The sequence below is a fragment of the Megalops cyprinoides genome, chromosome 2 (assembly GCF_013368585.1).
Source record: "Megalops cyprinoides isolate fMegCyp1 chromosome 2, fMegCyp1.pri, whole genome shotgun sequence".
Taxonomy (NCBI): Eukaryota; Metazoa; Chordata; class Actinopteri; order Elopiformes; family Megalopidae; genus Megalops; species Megalops cyprinoides.
In genome coordinates, this window is record NC_050584.1 from 46,012,538 (window position 1) to 46,032,203 (window position 19,666).

At 47.8% G+C, this 19,666-nt stretch overlaps 2 protein-coding genes across 2 annotated transcripts in view; both read left to right on the top strand.

The window, feature by feature from the left end:
* The window catches only part of patj (PATJ crumbs cell polarity complex component), a 48,466-nt gene extending 47,459 nt beyond the window's left edge, over window positions 1-1,007 (top strand). The window contains exon 31 of the mRNA XM_036519513.1: window positions 68-1,007. Coding sequence (XP_036375406.1) covers window positions 68-81 — 14 coding nt within the window. The 3' untranslated portion in view covers window positions 82-1,007. The remainder of the gene's footprint in view (window positions 1-67) is intronic.
* Window positions 1,008-8,653: 7,646 nt separating this feature from the next.
* The window catches only part of LOC118773584 (multiple PDZ domain protein-like), a 34,983-nt gene continuing 23,970 nt past the window's right edge, over window positions 8,654-19,666 (top strand). Inside the window, exon 1 of the mRNA XM_036522591.1 lies at window positions 8,654-8,864. Coding sequence (XP_036378484.1) covers window positions 8,855-8,864 — 10 coding nt within the window. The 5' untranslated portion in view covers window positions 8,654-8,854. The remainder of the gene's footprint in view (window positions 8,865-19,666) is intronic.

Consider the following 19,666-nt stretch of genomic DNA (forward strand, 5'->3'; position numbering starts at 1 on the left):
ATCTGCTAAGGAAGTCATACTCTGTAGCTGGGACCTGTGAATAACCTCTGTGTCTTTCTCTTTGCAGGATATAATGGCTGACTGTTTTATTGCAGTGGGGGCCATGTTATTGGCCAGGGATTCCCTCAAGTGTTATCAATAGCCCAACATGACACACAAATAAATTATTGAGGAGTTGAATCTTGCTGTCATCTACCTCTAGCTATGTGGGGGCTTTTTTTCTTCCCAACTGGCCTTTTTCACTGACAGAAGGGAAGGGCTAAACTCTGGCTTTTACTAGACATTCTGGCTTGACTTTTGCTTGAAATGAAGGATTAGCATTGACTGCTTTCTTTTGGATGGGCTCAGAGTCGGTTAGTACTGCATCTCTCTCCAGATGAGCAGCTGCCCCCATCCGCCATGCACAATTCAGGCTTATAGGTTTTTGTAGAGGTTTGTCTTCTTTTGTTTTTCGGCTTTTTGTTATTGTGTCACATTTGCTTGGGCACGGACATGGCAACCGCTGTTTCCCGACATGCGGCTCCCAGAATTGTATACCCAAAGCTTAATTGATATTTTGGTAAATGGCATGCCAAACAGCTGCTTATGTTTTTGTTAATTTCGTTGCCTCCTTGCCTCCCCTGTCACACATTATCCTCCCAAAAGCCTTTGCGTGTGAAACGCATCTGCAGCCACTGCCATGACTCAGCCGTTTCACCCAGCTGCACGCGGCCAATCGCGTTCCACCCCGCTCATCTGCGGCTGGGTCTCTCCGGTGGCCCTCTTTTATGGGATCGTTCTGCCTGTTGCTGCGCTCCTCTGCCTGTTGCCGTACTATGGAAATGATGTTCTCCCTCTGAGTCTGCACAATTTCACACCTCTCCTCCCTCCACCCCCCTTTCCTTTCATTGTCTGCCCTGGTGTCACTGCGCCAAACACACAGACAGCAAATTACTGCCCAACGCCAATTAGCCAGTTATTCTGCATTCACCTTAGACCCCTGTTTGTGCAGTTAGTTTAAAAGCATATCAACAGACCACAATAAATTGTGAATCTTGACGTGGCATGTTGTTTGTTAACTTCTTTGTTTTGGTGGTGGGAATCCAGTGTCTGCACATATGGTAAAACGGCCTGCGTGCTTAACGAATGCGTGATCCTGAACACAGGGCCGGATTATGTGATCATACTATAAGTGTCCAAGTCTGAGTGACAGCCACCCTCTGAGTGTAGGTTTCTGCTGCTGGAAGAGGAGAGGGAGAGAGAAGCAGAGGAAATGGTGCAGCCACATGGTCGATGATCACGTACTAGCTTCCTGCCACTTTAATGACTGCACCTGCTGCATTCCAATGTCTGCATCATACATATGTCACATTCTTGGGAACATTTCTAGGAGCAGAAGGTGTTATTTTTTTGCAGGGAACTGTTTTTTTTCTGTTCACGACAGCCTTTGGGTACAGTGGGAGCCTGCTGTGCAGATCTGGCCAGTCTCCTGCCTGTGTGTGGAGCTGCACTGTGCCTGTAGTAAATGGCACAGTCCAGCAGACACCTGGCAATTCATTCCACAGAATCACTTTGGCCGGAGTCCAGTCAACCTATTTTTTTTTCTTTTTTTAACTGCAGTTTTTTTTACAGCATCCTCACACCGCAGAGAAATTTTTAAGGCCGCATCCATCCTGTCTAGTTTCCTTTAAGGGCGAGAGGGTGAGTGCATGTGAATACACACCTGTCAGTTCTGAAGCGCTGAACAGACTGCAGCAGCACATAGGTGGACGGTCCCGTCTCTGCAGTGCTTTACTGTGCTTTACCTGGATCCTGGTAGTGCTGTAACAAGCCGGTGGGATAACCTGGTGCCAGGTGCCCTGAGCTGCTGCGAGCTTTGGAGAGGGAGGGAGGAAGGGAAGGAAGGGTGGATGGATGGATGGATGGATGGCATTGTCACCGCGCAGGCGTCGCCATCGCTGCCCCGGCAAAATAAAGAGCGGCCCCATCCATCACCGCCGGGCGGGCTGGCGCTCCGCCCGCACTCGTTCATCTGTGGCCGCGGCTCCCGTACAGGCACAGGGATCTGGGTGTAATTACTGGCAGCCTCTCCTAATACCAGAGTTATGAGCAGCGCTACTGTGGCCATTAATATCCAACGTGGTGTTTTCTATTCCAGCATAACAGACCCGCTACAGCATGCTAAATCTTCCCTGTTTTATGCATATTCCACTCCCCCCCCCCCCCTCTCCACACAATGTTTGCTTCCTCAGTTATCTTGTAAAACTATCAGCCGCCTCCTGGTTTCCCTGAGGAGTCACTGTGTTTGTGTATGCTCGTGGTTGTCCTTCTGTTATTCTGGCATCCCCATTCCTGTAGCGTATCTTTTTGTGGGTGCACTGCGAGAGAGGCTGTTGAAGCTTGTCTTTACCTGTGTTTTGCCGGAAGGCTGCAGTGGCTCAGCTCTGTCTCCGGTGCCTGTGAAGAGTCATTGGAGGCTGTTGCTGTCCTGAATACAAAGAGAGGCAATATCCAGGTCAAGGCCGATTGTTCCTGCAGTGGGGAAGAAATCCCAGGGCGGCTGACGCTGTTTATAATAGCAGACCCCGTTTCTGTCCTGTCCCCGGTTTCGGGCAAGCGGCATGCATGCACGCGGCTATCACCGGGCGGATTAGCTGCATTTACCGACCCCCTACCCCACCCCCCCCCCAGCATCACACAGGCGTGCAGAGCGTGACTGTGTGTGACACGAGCAGCCGGACTCATCAGCATAACAAGTGCGTAATGAGTGCGTGCTCAGGGCCCCTCGGGAGAGACCTCTGGAGTGGGCAGTGATTCACAGCAAGAGGCCGACTATTGTGTCCTGATCCCGCTGATGGGGGGAACACGAGAACGAGCCTCTTCATACGAGGGCCACCTCTTCACCTCCGGCACGTCCGCCATTTGCGCTGGGTGGCCAGTGAACCACTCCGGGATGCAGAGCAGATTTCGCACATGGTTTGAGACAGAGGGAGGGGGTAGGAGAGGCAGAGTATGTTCCTGGAGGGGTAAAGAGGTGCGGAAGCATTTGCAGCACTAGCTGTCCGTCTCCTGTTGCCTTGCAGCGGAAGTGTTTTTCGTGAACACATTTGCCTAGCATTTGACACCATCTCTGTTCCTCACGTCCACCTGCCTATGGTTCGTTGAGTGGCCTTCTCCTCTGGTCTCTGAATGAGCGAGGGGCTGTGCTGTGATTATAGTCAGATGGCAGAGCATAGAAGAACATCCCATTCCAGCTCAGTGATCAAAGGAACGGACTGGCTGTCCGAGCGGCCAGCTGTTAGTGCGCGCTGGCCTCCTGTGAATGAGTGAGCGCAAACCTTTCATCCCACCTCATTCAAAGAGAATACACACGTGCAGTTCTCTTTCTTCTTTCCAGTCATTTTCAGATAATCTGATCAAAGCGGGGCTGCATATTGCTGTGACAGTGAGTAATCATAATGTGGAAGGGGCCCAGGCAGCCGACAGACCACGCTGAAAAGGGTAACTGCACCAGAAAGTCTCAGGTTTACGGCAGTATGCTTTTCCTTACCTTTACTGTCATTGATATCTATAGTGAAAAGCTCTAGCTTTGTTTTAATAATTTAAAAAGGGAACTAATTTGAAGTCCTTTGATGATTTCTTCAAACATCCAACATATAATGTGCAAAAAGGTCTGAATACATTTCTCTGCTTCTCCCTCCCTCATCCCAAATCACTTTTGCAAATTTGATTGATTCTCATTCTCAAGAACCCCTTGATTACGTGGGGCCATAAATACATGTTCCAAAGGTTTAGCTAAGATGTAGACAGTATAGTGCACACTTGGTAATGTAAGATCATGTGTGTAACTGGAACTTGAGTACAAATCCATTTTAGCAGAAGACTGACCACATCCTAACAGATAAAAAGGACACGACCCACTTTGCAGTGAATTGCAGGCCACTGGAGGCAGGCAGGAATAAAGTGTGAGGACCTACACATGATTTCATTCAAAGAAATATTAACGTTTAAATAAAAAAGTAAATGGAGTGGTTCAGAACAGCCAGCTGTAAATGTTTTGAAGGTACATGTCGAGAGACTTTTCGCAGGGAGCTTTAAGTCAAGTGTCCATTCGTGCTTCCTGAGTTAGAGAGTGACATTCTTGTGGAAGGACAGGGAGATGTCTATACTGTAAATGTTGTATTGATACCCACTAAGAGCATATTCAGTTTTTTACATTTTCTGTGAAGTTACCCTTTAACCAGAGGATATGTGGCCCACTTTATCCATTGCTGTGTTCACACACTGGCATTTGTAGTGATGTATGGTGTATGTGCTGGAAATGAAAAGTATTATCAGACATATTGGCTGTCTGCCACTTAGGGAGACTGACAGATAGAATAACACCCTCTACTTCTCATATCTCTATTGCAGATGCGACTGTAGCTTTACACTATAATCCTTATATTCTTACTCACACACGCACACACTCTCTTTCCTTTGCACACAGATTCTGTCTCTCCCTCTGTCTCTCTCATACACACACACACACACACACACACTCTCAATATTATTCCAGTGTGGTATTCCAGGCCACACAAACCATGTCCTGGTAATTCGATTGTCCTTGGATCCGTGTAGGATTTCTCTCTCCTCTTTGCACTGAAGCTGGGAGAAAGTGCACAGATAATCTCTGGTACAGTAATTAGCAAATCGTGGACCAGCCAGCATGTGCTCAGCTTTACAGAAAATCTCACTGAACTTTTCTGTCTTAGAAAGTTTGTTGGCTTGCACTGAGATTGGCAACTCTTATTTTAATGGTTATAACACACAGAGCAGAGGGAGGAGAGGCACTATGTGTTTGATCAGGGACAGCAAGATGTCCCCATACTGTCACTATACTTACTGTATGCACTTTTGTATGTCGCTTTGGATGAAAGCGTCTGCTAAATAAATAAATGTAAATGTAAATGCATAGTGGTAAGGAGCAGGGCTTCTTCAGGTTACGGGTTCAATTCTTAGCTTGGACACTGCTGTTGTACCCTTAGGCAAGGTACTTAACCCACAATTACAGGAAATATCCAGCTGTATAAATGGATAAAACTGTACCCTACTGTATGTAAGTTGCTCTAGGTAAGAGCATCTGCTAAATAACAATAATGTAATGATCAGTAGTTACAAGCTTTTTCTTGTCAGCCAATGCTCACCTGAACCTAACTCTGCTCAACTTCCTCTTCACAGGCAGGGGAATGGTCCACCCTTGACATCTCAATGCCTGTGACATAGGTTTAGTGATTGAAACGGAAATTCATAAGGGCCCCGGCTTTCAAATGCCTTGCCTGGAGTTAAATGGAAATCGCAAATTTCACACCTTTTTTAAAAATAGCTTCGTCATGCTGAGGTAATTTCCTAAATGTAGCACTTTATGTCCTCCTCTGCCATATGATGTGTGCGTGTCACTTAGATAGCCTGTAAAGGCAAGGGAATGACTGAACCGCAAGCAGCGCGCGGTCAGTTGGCTCACTGGCTTATGGATGGGCTGGTGGTGTGCCTGTGTGCGTGTTTAGTCTCATCTCTCTGGCTCAAGATCCCTGTTCCCTCTGATCTCGGAGTCTGATCTCTCCTCTCATCTGAGGTTGAAAAGCCGCCACATGCCGAGCCTCGAAACTCGTGTCCCTCTGAAAAAAGAAAAAAAAAGGCCCAGACACCTTGGGAATTCAGTCCCGCTGTAATTATTTATCTCACAAGCGCTTCTATCTCCAAAGTAAAGAGCTTGTCCTTGATTGCTCCCGATATTTTCTCATTTATTTCACAGGACTTTTCTTCTCTGTGCACTTCTTTGTTTGAATCATCCAGCAAGATGTTAAAGGGAGCATGGCTGTAAAGACATGCGCTGGCTATGGACAGATGTGTGTCACTACAGTTGTCAAGGTGATGAGATGCTTTGTTTAAATGCAGCTCTGGAAGGTTTTTGTTACTCTTTTTTTGTTTTCTTTTGTTTTGCAGTCCTGCGTGGTGCTGGCAAGGTGATGGAAGCCGTGCCGTCTCCTTTTTGCCGCTGTCCCTTTTCTCAGAACTGGCATTTTGCATGCTTTTTTTGGGTCCTCAAATTGATTGTGAGCTCAGTCTTTTGTCAGAAGCCATTCTTTAAGGTATTTTTTTTTTTCAAGACTCGTCTGCAGGTAGAGCATTCTCCCATCTGTTTTCAATTCAGAATGCACTTGCTGTAGTTTATTACACCAAGGAGAGAAAGGCTTAAAAGCCTGCTCACTGTGAGAGCCCTGAAGGTAGAGGATGCTCTGATACCCCTTTGGACTGTCTGAAAGTTGCAAGTGCTGCACACCTAAACGTCAGACATTTTTCTCAAGAGGGGCCTCCATTCATGAACAGTGGTGTATAATAATGAGGGTGTGTAAAATTCTAATAAGGAGTTATTTGCAATAAACCTGTACAAGATATGTGCACACACATTTGGCTCCGTGTTGTTATCACGGCAGAACATAGTGGCTGATTTCATTTGTTTACACGGCTAGCTGCCCTTGTTGTTTGCATTTAATTCATTTGGAACCGGTTGGGACTTTTCTTGCCATCCCCAGATTTGATTGGCAGCTTGTAATGATTTTTCTGTGGCTATAAATTATGAATGGGGCATATGGGCTTGCTGTGGTTTGTGGATTCTGTGTTTGGCAGCAGTTGCTCCTCTAACCTCATAGAGAATGCCTGTGTGGTTCTGCCAGTCTCCTCTCGCTCTGACTGAGAAGGACATGATGGGGGGCCGTAGTGTTTGGGGCCTCAGGAGGCTTCATTGTTTTTCCGGGCGCTCTTCCCCAGACCTGGCCTCCCTCTTGCCGCACATCTGCATTTTCAATATGCATGAGAAGGTGTGAGAAGCAACATCCTCCTTTCGTTGTATGCACTTTTGCACTGCTGCTCAGTGTTCGCCCATAACGGCACTCTGGTCTGCTGCTGAGGGAATGAACATTGTCTTAGATTATCTCCGCTTGCTGCTGTGCCATAAATGAAATCTTAAATTTTCTGAACAGAGGGCCTGCAGCGCCTCACACATCCTGCAGTGAGTTGAATGTGGCAGAACTGCTCACCTGCTTAATTACAGCGATTATTCTCTTGAAATGGTTGCCTCTGCTGTCGTCACTATCCCGTGTGTTTGGGAGGAGAAGCTGGAGACCGTGTAACCCATGGGTGAGACCCTCACCGCTGTCTGCGGTCCAGTGCAGGTTTAATGGAGTTTACACCAGCCCACCGCTCTCTGTATTTGTAATTTTGCATAGTCGCGCCGGCAAGTGACTCACTAAATGAAGTGCGGAGATGATAGAGCCGCAGATGAAAGCCGGGGAAGCGACTTTGTCCGGGATATTTTTCTGATGGGAGAGGGAAACGGAGGAAAGCAGAAATAAAGAGGGGCGAACAAACAGATCCGAGCGAATAAATGGCAGCTCTTTCTCAGTCCATTCACTCCGCCCATTTACGTATCTCTACATAGCTGCACGTTTGCGGAGTGCCGTTTATGGAATGCACATGATGTCGGTCAACGCATTTAATTGCCCGCAAACGTACACAGATACCAGAAGCCGGGCCAGGTGCTTCGTGGGGGTTGATACTTGATTGGGTTTGAAGAGGTTTTTTTGTTCTTTAAGCTGCTGAAGTGGTCTGTGATGGCTCCCCCCCCCCACTCCTAAGTGAGTGACACTGCGCAGGATACATGTCGCTCGTGTTGCAGGCCGTGGCTGTGAAAGGAATAAAAATGTGTGTCTTTGGCAGGGTGCAGAGAAATGCATCCTTCGGCCGCACCGAGCTGCCAGACAGAGGAAGCACTGATCAATATGCCATTATGTGCATAACAGATTAGGGGCGCGGTAATAATGAAGTCTCCCCCAATGCAACAATGCACTTTATTTAGCCAGGGTTTTGTATCCTGTGCTTGGTTTTTTGTTTTTTTTTTTTTAATCAATGAAACAAAATGGATGTGTTAAAACAAAGCATTGATGGATTTATGGGACTGGTGACAGTGGTGGTGTCGAAGATTCATCTGTTCCTTTCATATGTCACACCTCACAGTCCTCCATCAGCACCCTGTCAACACGTCCCTGAGCCAAACCCAGACAACACAAGACAAGCCTCAATTACTGCTCAGCCCAATCAACCCTGCTCCTGCTCCTCTTCCTCCCGCCGCTCCTGCTCTTCCCTCTCCTCATCCTCCTTGTCCTCCTCCTGCACCTCCTCTTCCTTGTACTCCCCATGTCATCAGTGCAGCTCCTGTTCTCTCCTACAGTACTGTCACTGGGGACCAAAGATGCCAGCAATGTGCAGAAAAGGAAAGAACACAGAAAAGGCAGAGAAAAATCCCCCTTAAAGGATAATAAGAAAGCAATAGGGGACAGGGACAACTTAGCTGTGTGTGTGTGTGTGTGTGTGTGCGTGCGTGTGTGCACGCGCAGCACTCTGTGTGTGTGTGTGTGTGTGTGTGTGTGTGTGTGTGTGTGTGTGTGTGTGTGCGTGCGTGCGTGTGTGCACGCGCAGCACTCGTGTGTGTGTGTGTGTGTGTGTGTGTGTCTCTGAGTCTGCGAAGGAGAGAGATAGGCAGGCAGGCAGGCAGGCAGGCGGGGGAGGGACGGAGCGAGGGGGGAGAGATGGAGAGAGCGTGCGCTTGTGTGCATGCGCTCAGTACTCGCAGCAGCTCCCGCTCTGCCAGACACACTCTCCACACTCCCCTCCGCTCCCCGGCTCCTGCAGCGGCATGCCTTCTCACCTCTCACCGCACCGCTGTCCAGCAGCACGCGGCTGAGGGCGGGAGTCACACACACGCACGCACACACACACTCGCACGAGCACATGCCGACTTTGAGCTGAGGAAGGCTGGGGGACTGAAGCATGGACCATGTTGCCAGGTTAGTGGAGCACTCTGTGTACCCGGTGTGGCTCTGCCTCTCAAGGGGTTTAAGGCACATTAGTGTGTCTGATTATCGGTCACTAATACTACAGTTGCTTTAATGACAATATTGGTACATAGTCATTAATTGTGCTGCCGTATACGTGTGTGTGTGTTTGTGTGTACTGCCAGTAGATTTCTTAGGCTTAGGGGTGTGACATCACTTTGTTCGCCCTGTTGAATGGGAACATCGAAGGACACCAGCAAGTAAGCTCCCAGGGCTACAGCTGGAATGTCCTCTCTCTCCCGCCCGGAGGTGAGACAACAGCAGACAGGCAGGGTCACCCTCGCCCTGGAGTGTCCGTGTCCTCGTCAGCTCTCATTACTGCCGGCTCCGAAAGCCCTCTTTACCTAATAGCAGGAAAGTTTTACCAAAACAGGTGGGAGGAGCTGTGAGGCGCACGTCGCACTTACTGTCAGATCTCGTCCTAGTCAGATGATGTAGCGGAACAAATGCGACCACTTTGTCTTGGACCCGTGATGGGTAATACAGCCGAATGTTGCTGAGGATCTAATCTGCTGTGGAAGTTGCTGTCATTTCGGAAGCGGCCGTTTGCAAATTCAGAAAATGCCGGGGGCAGCAGAGAGGGACAGGATGCTGTGATTACAGGATCAGTGCACTCGAAAGGAAGGAGTGTTGGTGTGTAGAGTCGTGTTTTTTTTTTTTTCCCCCGTTCACATGTATGTTACTTTTCATTACTTCGGTATGAGATTTATATCACCGGAGTCTATTTGACTTGTTCCATGTTGCTGTTGCAGTGGTCGTTTGTCTTCTGGAGCCTGCAAGGAATACAGTATAAATTGAGCTCTCGCTGGCTTTGGTCGAGTGTTATCTGCTGGCGAATCATTTTTCCCCATCATCATTATCATGCCATATATAAATAATTATTTTTGGCTGATGGAGCAAATGCACTAGAGCTAAGAGCTCTGCATAAGTAGACCTCTGACGGTGCTGTATATAATGAAGTCTCAGACGTTCATCACTTAACAGCTCCTAGCAGGTAGCGCACAGGCATGCATCTCCACCAGTGTGGTCCTCTCAGCCTCTGATCTTACCAGTCCTCTGCCGCTTTGTGTATATTAATAATCAGAGCTGGTTAATTAGCTGAAACCTGTGCGTGCATTCAGTGACTCAGTGTACAGAAACAATCTTGGGATCTCGCTGCTTTAACACCCTGACTAAAGGAATGATTGTGGAGAACTGAAGGTAAAGAAAAAACAGCAGTACTGTCTCTGAATGGGCTACAGCACATGCTCGGAGAGCCTGGGGGGGAGAGGTGTGGAGCGCTGACTTGCTGGGAGGTGTGCACTGTATGGGGTGTAATGAGTCACACACCGGCAGGTGTGGAGGCAGACCCAGCGCGCTGCGGTCTCCTCCCATTCACACACGCCGCGAGGATCCACGGGCCCGCACAACAGAGCTCCACTTCAGGCAATTAGCAAATGTATTCCTACTCTCTCCATCCCTCTTTCTCCCTCTCCCTCTGTCTTTCTCTTGGTCTCTCCCTGTCTCTGATGCTCTCTCTTTTCTTTGAAAACTCAACATGAAATAATAATCAGTGTAGTTATTCTGTTTTCTGTTTGGGAGAGCCTGTGTGGAAACAACACGTCTGAGCTGTAAACACTCGGTGTCTTTCAAGGTGAAGATGCAAAGCCCCAAACAGAGCTGCAAAGAGAACAGTCACAGATCCTGATGCTGAAGGCGGTGTAAGAATTAGGAATAGGAATAGGCATTATCAAGTAAAAAGATCTCCTACTTCATACTGCAGAAAGAGCCCACGTCTCACAACAATAAAGAGTCAGAGGAATAATAGCGTTTTCCAATTACAGCTCTCGTTCAAAGGAACTAGCATGCTTTAACTAAACACTTCACTGAAATAAGAATTAATCCTCTCTGTGGGTACTTGCATTAAATACTGTTGCCTTTTAGTGCATTCTCCTTCTCCTCAGGATTATCCATTAAGGTCGTTATAAATAGCTTTTTTATTAAAATGCGCTTCGCTTTTCTGAATGGAGGCACGTCGCTTTAATTGTTGCTCTTTGCCAGATGGAATGGTGTGGCCCCCATGAATCATGGAGTGATGATGTAAGGGGCCGGGGGACCGTTACACGGGGCCGGGGGACCGTTACACCCTGCCCAGTGCTTTGCAGGGTACAGTAGATCCATCTGCATGGCGCTCACATCCACAGAGGCTCACAGGGGGACCGAAATCCTGACTCTGTGTTCCAAAAGCGTGAGCACTGTGGAACGCTTGTTGTCTCGGGGCTTTTTGGCAACCTTCACGCTTGGCTGCATCGCAGGGTTGTCAGATCGTCCTGATTGCATGACAGGATTCAATCAGAGTGGCAAATATTGAATTAGCCTAAACTGCACCTGCACGTTCTGCTTGATTGCAGCCCTCACCCTGATATGCTGAGAAATCTGGGTGTGAGCAAGGCAGGCGCTCATTCAGAAAGAAATGTGTCAGCAGGACAGATAGCCCCCTTGCTTTAAATGATTAATTGCGAATGTGTGCTCGTCCAAAAATATTATGCTGTCTAGACAACACTGTATGTGATCTTTTTTCTTGGTCTTTTTTCGAGGCAGTGAGCCATCCTTCCAAAGCTGCTGCTTTATGAATTATGTTGCTATATGGAATCCCTGCTCTTACTCTAAATGGAATTGACTGGACAAATGTCCTGCAAGTGCCTGTTGGAGATCCATCCTTACCTTTGTGCTTGCTGATTTATTAACTGCATTACATGTGCGCCTAAGTAAATGTTTGAGTAAGACTTGATTGAGCAACTGCGAAGGCCTGTCAGACTTGGTTTGAATTCCAACCCGCTCTCCTAACCACACTCTAGAGGTTGCTACAGTGTGAACATGATTCACCTTGCAAACACCCTTGCGATAGCTCTGCCAGTGTAGCCATTACGAGGGCGGCTAAGTGGTGTGTGTTCTCCACTGCCGCCGAGACAGAGCCCGGATCACGAGGTCGTTTAAGTGCAGCCCACGTATGCACTCTAAGCAGGGAGCCGTGGCCAGGTGTCACAGCTGTTGAGACGTAGGTGTTGAGAGCGGAGACCCGGGGCTCGGCATCAACGCTAATGAGAGAGGGGGCTGCCGCGCGGTGCATGCTGATGTTGGCAGTTTGTTTCTTTCTTTTTGTTTTTTTTTTGATTTTGCGCTCCAGATCGCAGCGCACCATTCAGTAAAGGAGCGCTCGGAAGAGCCGTGCCGTTTCAGCGCATGGCGCGGCTAAAAATAAGCCGCAGATGCATAAATGAGGGAACGTCAGCGGCTGCTCCCAGCGAGGGGGACCTGTCAGCGAGCATCAGCCCACTTCCCCCGGCTTCGGGAGGGACACGGCGGGGGACCCAGAGCGGGAAAGAGAGAGGGGGGGGGGGCTTGTGTAATCTGCGTCTATGTTTGGTTTGTCTGCCTAAACAAGTGTGCCTTTTGCTCGCTGCGGCTGCCGGCGGATTTAAGCGAGGTGGAATTGATGAGAGCGCCGGGCTGTGACAGTGAGGGAGAGCGGCGGAGCCTGGGCCTCGTCTCCTCCGCCGGAAACCCTCAACCCCGCCACCATCAATCACGCCTGCCTTACCACCGCCTCGTCGCCGCCGCCGGCTCGGGCCACACTCGTTTGCTCACCTGTCCCTGTACAGCGTGTTAGTCTGAAATAGGTACAGGGTGGAGATGTGGGCTTTTATTATTATGGCTTTGGAGCGTTCTGGGGGGTGAGTGGAGTGGAGTGGCATGGTTCACGGTTCTCAAGGCTTTGTCCCTGTGTGCACAGTGAGGAGGCTCAGCTGATCCTTAGTAGGCCCAGTGGCCCTCTTAGGGGCGGAGCGTTGCTCGTCGTGCTGCCTGGATTGCTTCCTCTCCACTGAGATGGCTCCCAGTGTGTCCCCTCTGGGACTATGGCACCGATTTGATCACGTGCAGCCCGGGAAAACACAGATTAGCAATAGAGTCATTGCCTCAGACACAGGGTTTTACTCCTAAAATGGATCGAAAATGATGAAGAATTAGCATCAGGAAAGAAGAAATTAGCAGATCAGTGCGCTGTGCCGAGCGCCGGCGGCAGCATCGCTGAGAGTGAGGCGGATTTTCCGATTAGCCGCAAATCTGCGCACCCTCTTTATCCCGTGTGCTGTGAATCTGAGCCCATGAGTGGGAAGGAGGCTCCCGCCGCGTGGGCCACGGGGCGCCCCGAGGTCTGCCTGGTGCAAGCGCCGAGGTATGCTACCGGTAATCAGCGCTTAGCTCTGGAGAACCCCGGCGCCCTTGATGCCACCTTGTCTCTGCTGGCTGCCCACGCTCATCTGCATGCATTAATCCCAGATGCAGGGTTCCAGAGCAGAAGCCAATTTACTATCCATACAGAGGCTGGGCTCCCCGCAGTGGCGTGCCCAGTTCATTTGAAGTGCTGAAAGAGATTCTAATTAAAATAACAGCAGCTGTCCTCTGGTCTCCCAGATGCGGCCTTGCGGAGCTGACATTTCTGTACAGCCTTTCTGCGTCCCCAGAAGGAGGGCACATGTGTGAGAAATCACTGGTGGGCCCTGGGACGACTTCTATAATGTTGTATCTGTATTTGTGCGTGTGTGCATAATGTTTGTGTGTGTGTGTGTGTGTGTGTGTGTACCTGTATATACATATTAAAGCCCTGCAGTCTGACCCGAAGCTGACAGGACTCAACAAAAGGTTCGTCAGGCTCAGCCCAGTTCGGGCCTATAATTGCGTTAGAGCACTCAGGGTCGTGGTGAGTCACGCTCAGCATTTGAGGATGTCAGGTTTCACACTGCTGTCTGAAATCTGGGCTAAAATCTCATTTTGAATGAATGACATTAGGGAATGAAGGGATTTAACATTTTTAAGGCTACTGAACACATCAAGCTCGAATGGAAGATTAATTAAGTTACTTACTTATTTAAACAGGAACAATTTATTTTGGCCTAAGTGCCCTCCATTTTCAAAAAGGACTGTTCTTTTTGATGAACTGTAGAGCTGATTTTTTTTTTTCTCATATTTGTTTACTGATACAGACTTTGCAGTGCACTCTTTTCCCAACAAGGACGGACTGTATTGTGTTGATTTCTTAAGCTGGTGAACATTACAAACCGTAACTTATGAAATTTTTTGGTACAGATCTTTACTTATTAAGTGTTCTGTTTACCGAAAGGTTTTTTGTGGTTATATAATTTTTATCATTGTAAGCTGCTGAATATGATTGTGATTTGATTTCATTATTGCCATTAGCTTACTAGCATTTTTGTGCAAGTGTACCTCCGCCTCCACCCTGTCAGGTCGGGTTCAGGTCAGATCAGGTAAGAAATTTGTCATCTTTGGGCTCCGTTCGGTTCTTTCACATGGTTTCAGCTTCAGGCCCATACAGACCTTTTATATATATGCAGCTGGTATGTTCTGTGAGAATATTGGCTGAGAATGGGGGCTCAGAGATCATAGGAACTGCTGTGCCATGCCTTCTGTGTCCTGATATGATCAGCAGGTGATCGGATGATCAGCTAGATTCAGTATATCATCATTATCCGGGTGTAGCTGTAGATCGTTAAAGTCCAGGTCTGGCAGGGGTCCAGTGCGTGTGTGTCCTGCTGGAGGGCTCCATTCACTAAGAGATAAATAGCCGTTCTACAGACAGTCACGTGAGGGACACACCGTTAGCCAAGGTCTGTGGCCACTGCTGGGGACTGTCTCAGTCTCGAACTCCTTCTGCAACCTTTGCTGCTGAGGAGGGACACAGAGCAACAGCCAGCGTGGCCCCAGTGCCTCTGCACACAAGACCTGCCCAATACCACTGTCCTCCCTGTTAGGATATTTTGCCCTTCTCCATGGAACTCAATGCAGGACGAAGAAGAACACACTGACGACTTCTCTTAAGAGAACTGATGTTTATTTCAACGCTCAAGGGGAGACAAACTCAGGACGTTCGGGTTGTCTGTGCCGAGAGAATCTCTAAAGAATCAAGTTGTGTGGCGTGTTGATATACAGTCCATGGTCATACGTATCGAAGGACTGAGTTAAGTGGCAGGCCGGAGGTCCAGGTGTAGAGCTGCATCAGAAAGTATTAACTTCAGAAGCGAAGGCTGTGAAAGTGCTTCTGCAGCACGACCAGCAGGAGCAGAAGGTAGCTGGATCCTCACGCTGGATATCCACCCCCGTCCCCTCGGCGTTCCCCGGAAACCTCCTACAGGGGGCATCCACCCCGCCCAGCGTTGAGGGAGAGTCAGCGTGCGTCTCTGACTGGACAGTGATGAAGGAGCCTCATTAACCCAACCGGTCCGGGGGGACCGTCGTACCTGCGCGCTCGCCAATGCCCGCCCAGAGAATGAATGGGCCGCAGCCGGGCCCAGGGCTGAGCGGGCAGGTAATGGGGATCGCTCCATCATCTCCGCAGTCAGCCCCAGCGCTGCCAGTGTCTCTCTCTCCCCCCTGGATGCCGGGAATCTCTCACATTTCCCACTTGCCCGTTTGCGCTTTCTCAATTGTAATTACCGCTTGGGTGGTGCTTGAAGGCATGGCGGTAGGTAAACGTGTATCGCTGGCTCTTTGACCCAACCCTCCTCCATGGGCTGGCGAGTGGAAGCGTGGCTGAGTCAGATGAAAGGCTACCAGGAAAAACGTCATCTGTGGTCCTTGTTTGATGATGGCGCTGGTAATCCAAAAGGTTTTTTTTTTTTCTCCCAGCTCTCTTTTTAAAGTTCTTCCATCTTTTCTTCCTTTTATCTCAGTCTTCCCTCTATCGTTTTGCTTTCCTTCTCTGCTCTCCCTTTTTTTGATTTCTTCCTAATATTTGCTCCCCGCCCCTCCCTGTAACCTGTTACATTCCCACCCATCCGTATATATTAGACCGTTCCTTCAGTGCCCACCCCTCCCTTTGGTCTTTTCCCTTCAGTGCTCCCCACTCTCCTAGCTCTCATTGCCATTCAGTTATACCGGCTGATCCAGCCCTCCCTTTTACTGTGGTTGATAATGAAACATTGATCTTTAATTTCTCGAAGCCCCTGGTCTCCTGCTCTGGAAGGCCCAGAGAACGGCGCACAACCCCCTCCTCCTTCCACTGCAACGTCTTTTTCATTTCATTTTATTTCGTTTCATTAAAGGCCTACCCTGAGGATGGAGAGCAGGGAGAACATTGATCAGGGGTAGGGCTCAATCCATCGAGGAGAGCCAATGGGGATATGCAAGTTTTATTAGTCTCTCAGCATGATTCGTGGGAAAACATTATTAATGAGTTCATATCCAGATACAGATCAATTGAATAATTAAGACTTCAGGCAGATTGGGCAATGCAAATACACTGTGCTCTGAGGTCTTGAATTACACTTCCTGTCTCAGTTGTATACTAATTGCTTTCTCTTGCATGGCAGTCATGGTGAGTCAAGCTTTCTGTTGGCGTTCTACATTGTGGGCTTGTTCGGTTTTAGTTATTTTACCCGACAATTCCACTGTGGTGTTACATATTTAATGAAAACGAAACCATAAAATGTTCTATTTAAATGTAAGAGTATTGTAAATATCACATAAATGTTTTTGTTTTGTTTTGTTTTTTGAGTATAGCATTTTTTTTAAATCAGCTTATTTAACAGATTATTTTTCCATCCAATCTTCATATCCCAAACCTCTCTGAATGTCCTGATGGAGCAATACATGGTTGAACTAATAACTATAAAAAATGAATGGACAATATATGTGCTGTTTTTGTAAATGAAGCGTGAAGTGTGAGTTAATGGGACGTGGTCTTTATCGGATGGGAACAGGCCCTGATCTCCACACCCGCGCCTCACTGGCCACCCCCCACCCCCAACTTTACTGCTAGCCCTCTGCTCTGTGGGGGAGGACAGGGCAGAAGAGGGAGAAATATCGTCACGTTTTATTTGCAGGAATTTATGTACCTCTTAAGGGGTTTTAATTACTTGCCTCACGTCCTGACAGCGGTTGTGGCTTCCCCGCAGTAAAACCAAATTGAAAATAAAAACAGGGACGGTGAGATTCTTGCAAAGGTTGCCCCCCGCCCCCTCCTCATTTCCATGGTCAGGCAGCTGGAGTTTTAATCAAAACATGCCTGACATATATGGCTGTCCGTAAAACCGTCACGGAAAGGGGACAGGCTGTGTGTGTGTGTGTGTGTGTGTGTGTATTCGTGTGTGTGTGTGTGTGTGTGTGTGCGATCGTTTCATAGGCCTCTGCGTGATAACGATATACAGAATGGGCATTACTGTGGAAAGATTTAAAAAGAAATACTAAGAAAACTGTGGGCTTCAGGTTACCATTCAGATGTATATCAATCCTGTATGCCTCAGGGCACTACCTTTACATTAGAAAATGACTGACTGTGCAGTACAAACAAGAGGGAATGAGGCCATTGCTTGTGCACTTAGATCAATAGACGACATCGGGGGTGAACTGAGTGCGTTTCTTCTCTTTTGTGATTCCCCTTGAGGTTGCTGCCATGGAAATACCTTTTACGGGGCCTAAAAATTCTGACAACCTTGAGAGTAACCCACTGATGAATCCTTCCTGAGAGTTGTGAGATCTTCAATAGAACCCTGACGTTCCCCAAGGAAACCCTCAAAGGACTGTTAATTTTGTATATAAGCAAAGGCACTGCTTTGTAAGTCCCCGTGTGACCATCGTTTCCATGACAGCCACGGAACCGCTCTCAGAACCGTCAGGGCGAAATCACGGTGGAAATTTTGAGGAGAACTGTGAGCTCTCCAGCCTCAGTGGCCAAGCAGAAGGGAGAGAAGATAAGAGAGAACGCAAAATGCCTTTGTCAGGCCTGGCTGCTTTCACACTGCAAGGATTACAGGAAATGTCAGTTGTGGGGGAAGCCAGCTCTGGCGGGTTCCGACGAAGGACGAGCGAATCTCCTGCCACATGGGGAAAGGTCACTGCATCCAAGACTAATGTGTGTCAGGGCTACAGATGGATTGCGCCTCCTTGGAGGGAACAGTTAACATGCCCATCTGACAGTGATCTATTTATCTACTGTAACTGATTTGGACAGCCGCAGTTTTCATGGACTGCAGGGGCTTCTGGTTACCAATATACCTCAGGTCTTAGTGATTTTGATTGGATCATACATCAAGTAACCCCTTTTTTCTTCAGATAGAAGGTTGCTTGCACATCAAATTAAAGCTAAGCGTCATGTTTTCTTCCCATAGAATCCGTGGAATGAAATGTTTTCAGATCAGTATTGAATCTTCAAACAATGTGACAGTTGTCCTTGGCGTAAGATTCAGTATTGCGGCATTTTTCCTCACATTTTTTATCAAAAAGATGGAATTGAAAGTGTTTAAGATACTGAACTCAAGCAGTCTTGACTTATTCTCCAAATGTGCAGTCCAGCCATCCTCCACGCTAGGTGGTCTGCGATCCGTGCTCCAGCGATATCTTTTCAGAGCTTGATACCATCTTCAGCATCCAGTGGAGCACACATCAAACGGAACAGCTGAGGGAAAGAATGCTAGTTTTGCCTGTAGCTGGAGGGAGGAAATTAGAATGTTTGTCAGGTCATGCCAGCGCACTACTTCTTGGACCATGGTACCAGCCAGAATCCTTTTAAGCAGACTCATAAATATGCAGCAGAGCACTGCCCTGCCTGGACAGGGCAGCACTCCACAGCAGTGACCCCTTTCCTTGTTAGATGCTCATTGATCAGTCATGGGAATTGGAAGAGAAGTTTTTGTGGGCGAGCCAGGTGTTTTCCCGCTGTAGGTGATAGCCAGGGTTTGATCCTCATGTATATAATCATAAAGCCTCTGTTTCCTGGGACTTGCCTCCTCTCATTCACATTACTGCCAGTCCCTTTGGGACTTCATTTGGGACAGATGTTTAAGAATGAGGCAATAAATATGTATGTGGGGTAGCTGGGAAGATGGAAGAAAGAGGGAGAGGGAGTCCGGGTAGGTACACATCTGCACTCTATTACTTGTGATGAAAAGCATGCCACGGAGGGAGATATTTTTATGTTGTTTTGATAGTAATGGCGACAAGGGAGGTAGTATGTTTAATATATTTGTTTTATATGAAATAGATTCCTTGTGTGTCTATTTAATATATTATTTTAAATAGATACACAAGACATATATATGATGTATATATATAATATACAGACTTGACACATATAAACTACACAGTATATTATGTGTGTATATATGTAATTATATATAGAATTGTCATATCATGTCATGTCATATACACTATATGGAAAAAAATATTTAGCCACACCTGTTTTCAGGGTTTGGGCTAGGCCCCTTATCTCCAGTGAAGGGCAATCTTAATGCTTCAGCATACCAAGACATTTTGGACAATGCTATGCTTCCAACTTTGTGGCAACAGTTTGGGGAAGGCCCTTTTCTATTCCAACATGACTGTGCCCCAGTGCACAAAGCAAGGACTATATGGTTTGATGAGTTCAGTGTGGAAGAACTTGACTGGCCCGCACAGAGCCCTGACCTCAACCCCATCGATGAACTGGAACGGAGATTGTGAGCCAGGCCTTCTCGTCCAACATCAGTGCCTGACCTCATAAATACTCTACAGAATGAACGGGCACAAATTCCCCCAGAAACACTCCACAATCTTGTGGAAAGCTTTCCAAGAAGAGTGGAAGCTGTTATAGCTGCAAAAATCCATATTAAAGTATATGTATTTGAATACAATGTCATTACAGTCCCTGTTGGTGTAATGATCAGGCGTCCGAATACTTTTGTCCATATAGTGTGTGTGTGTGTGTGTGTGTGTGTGTGTGT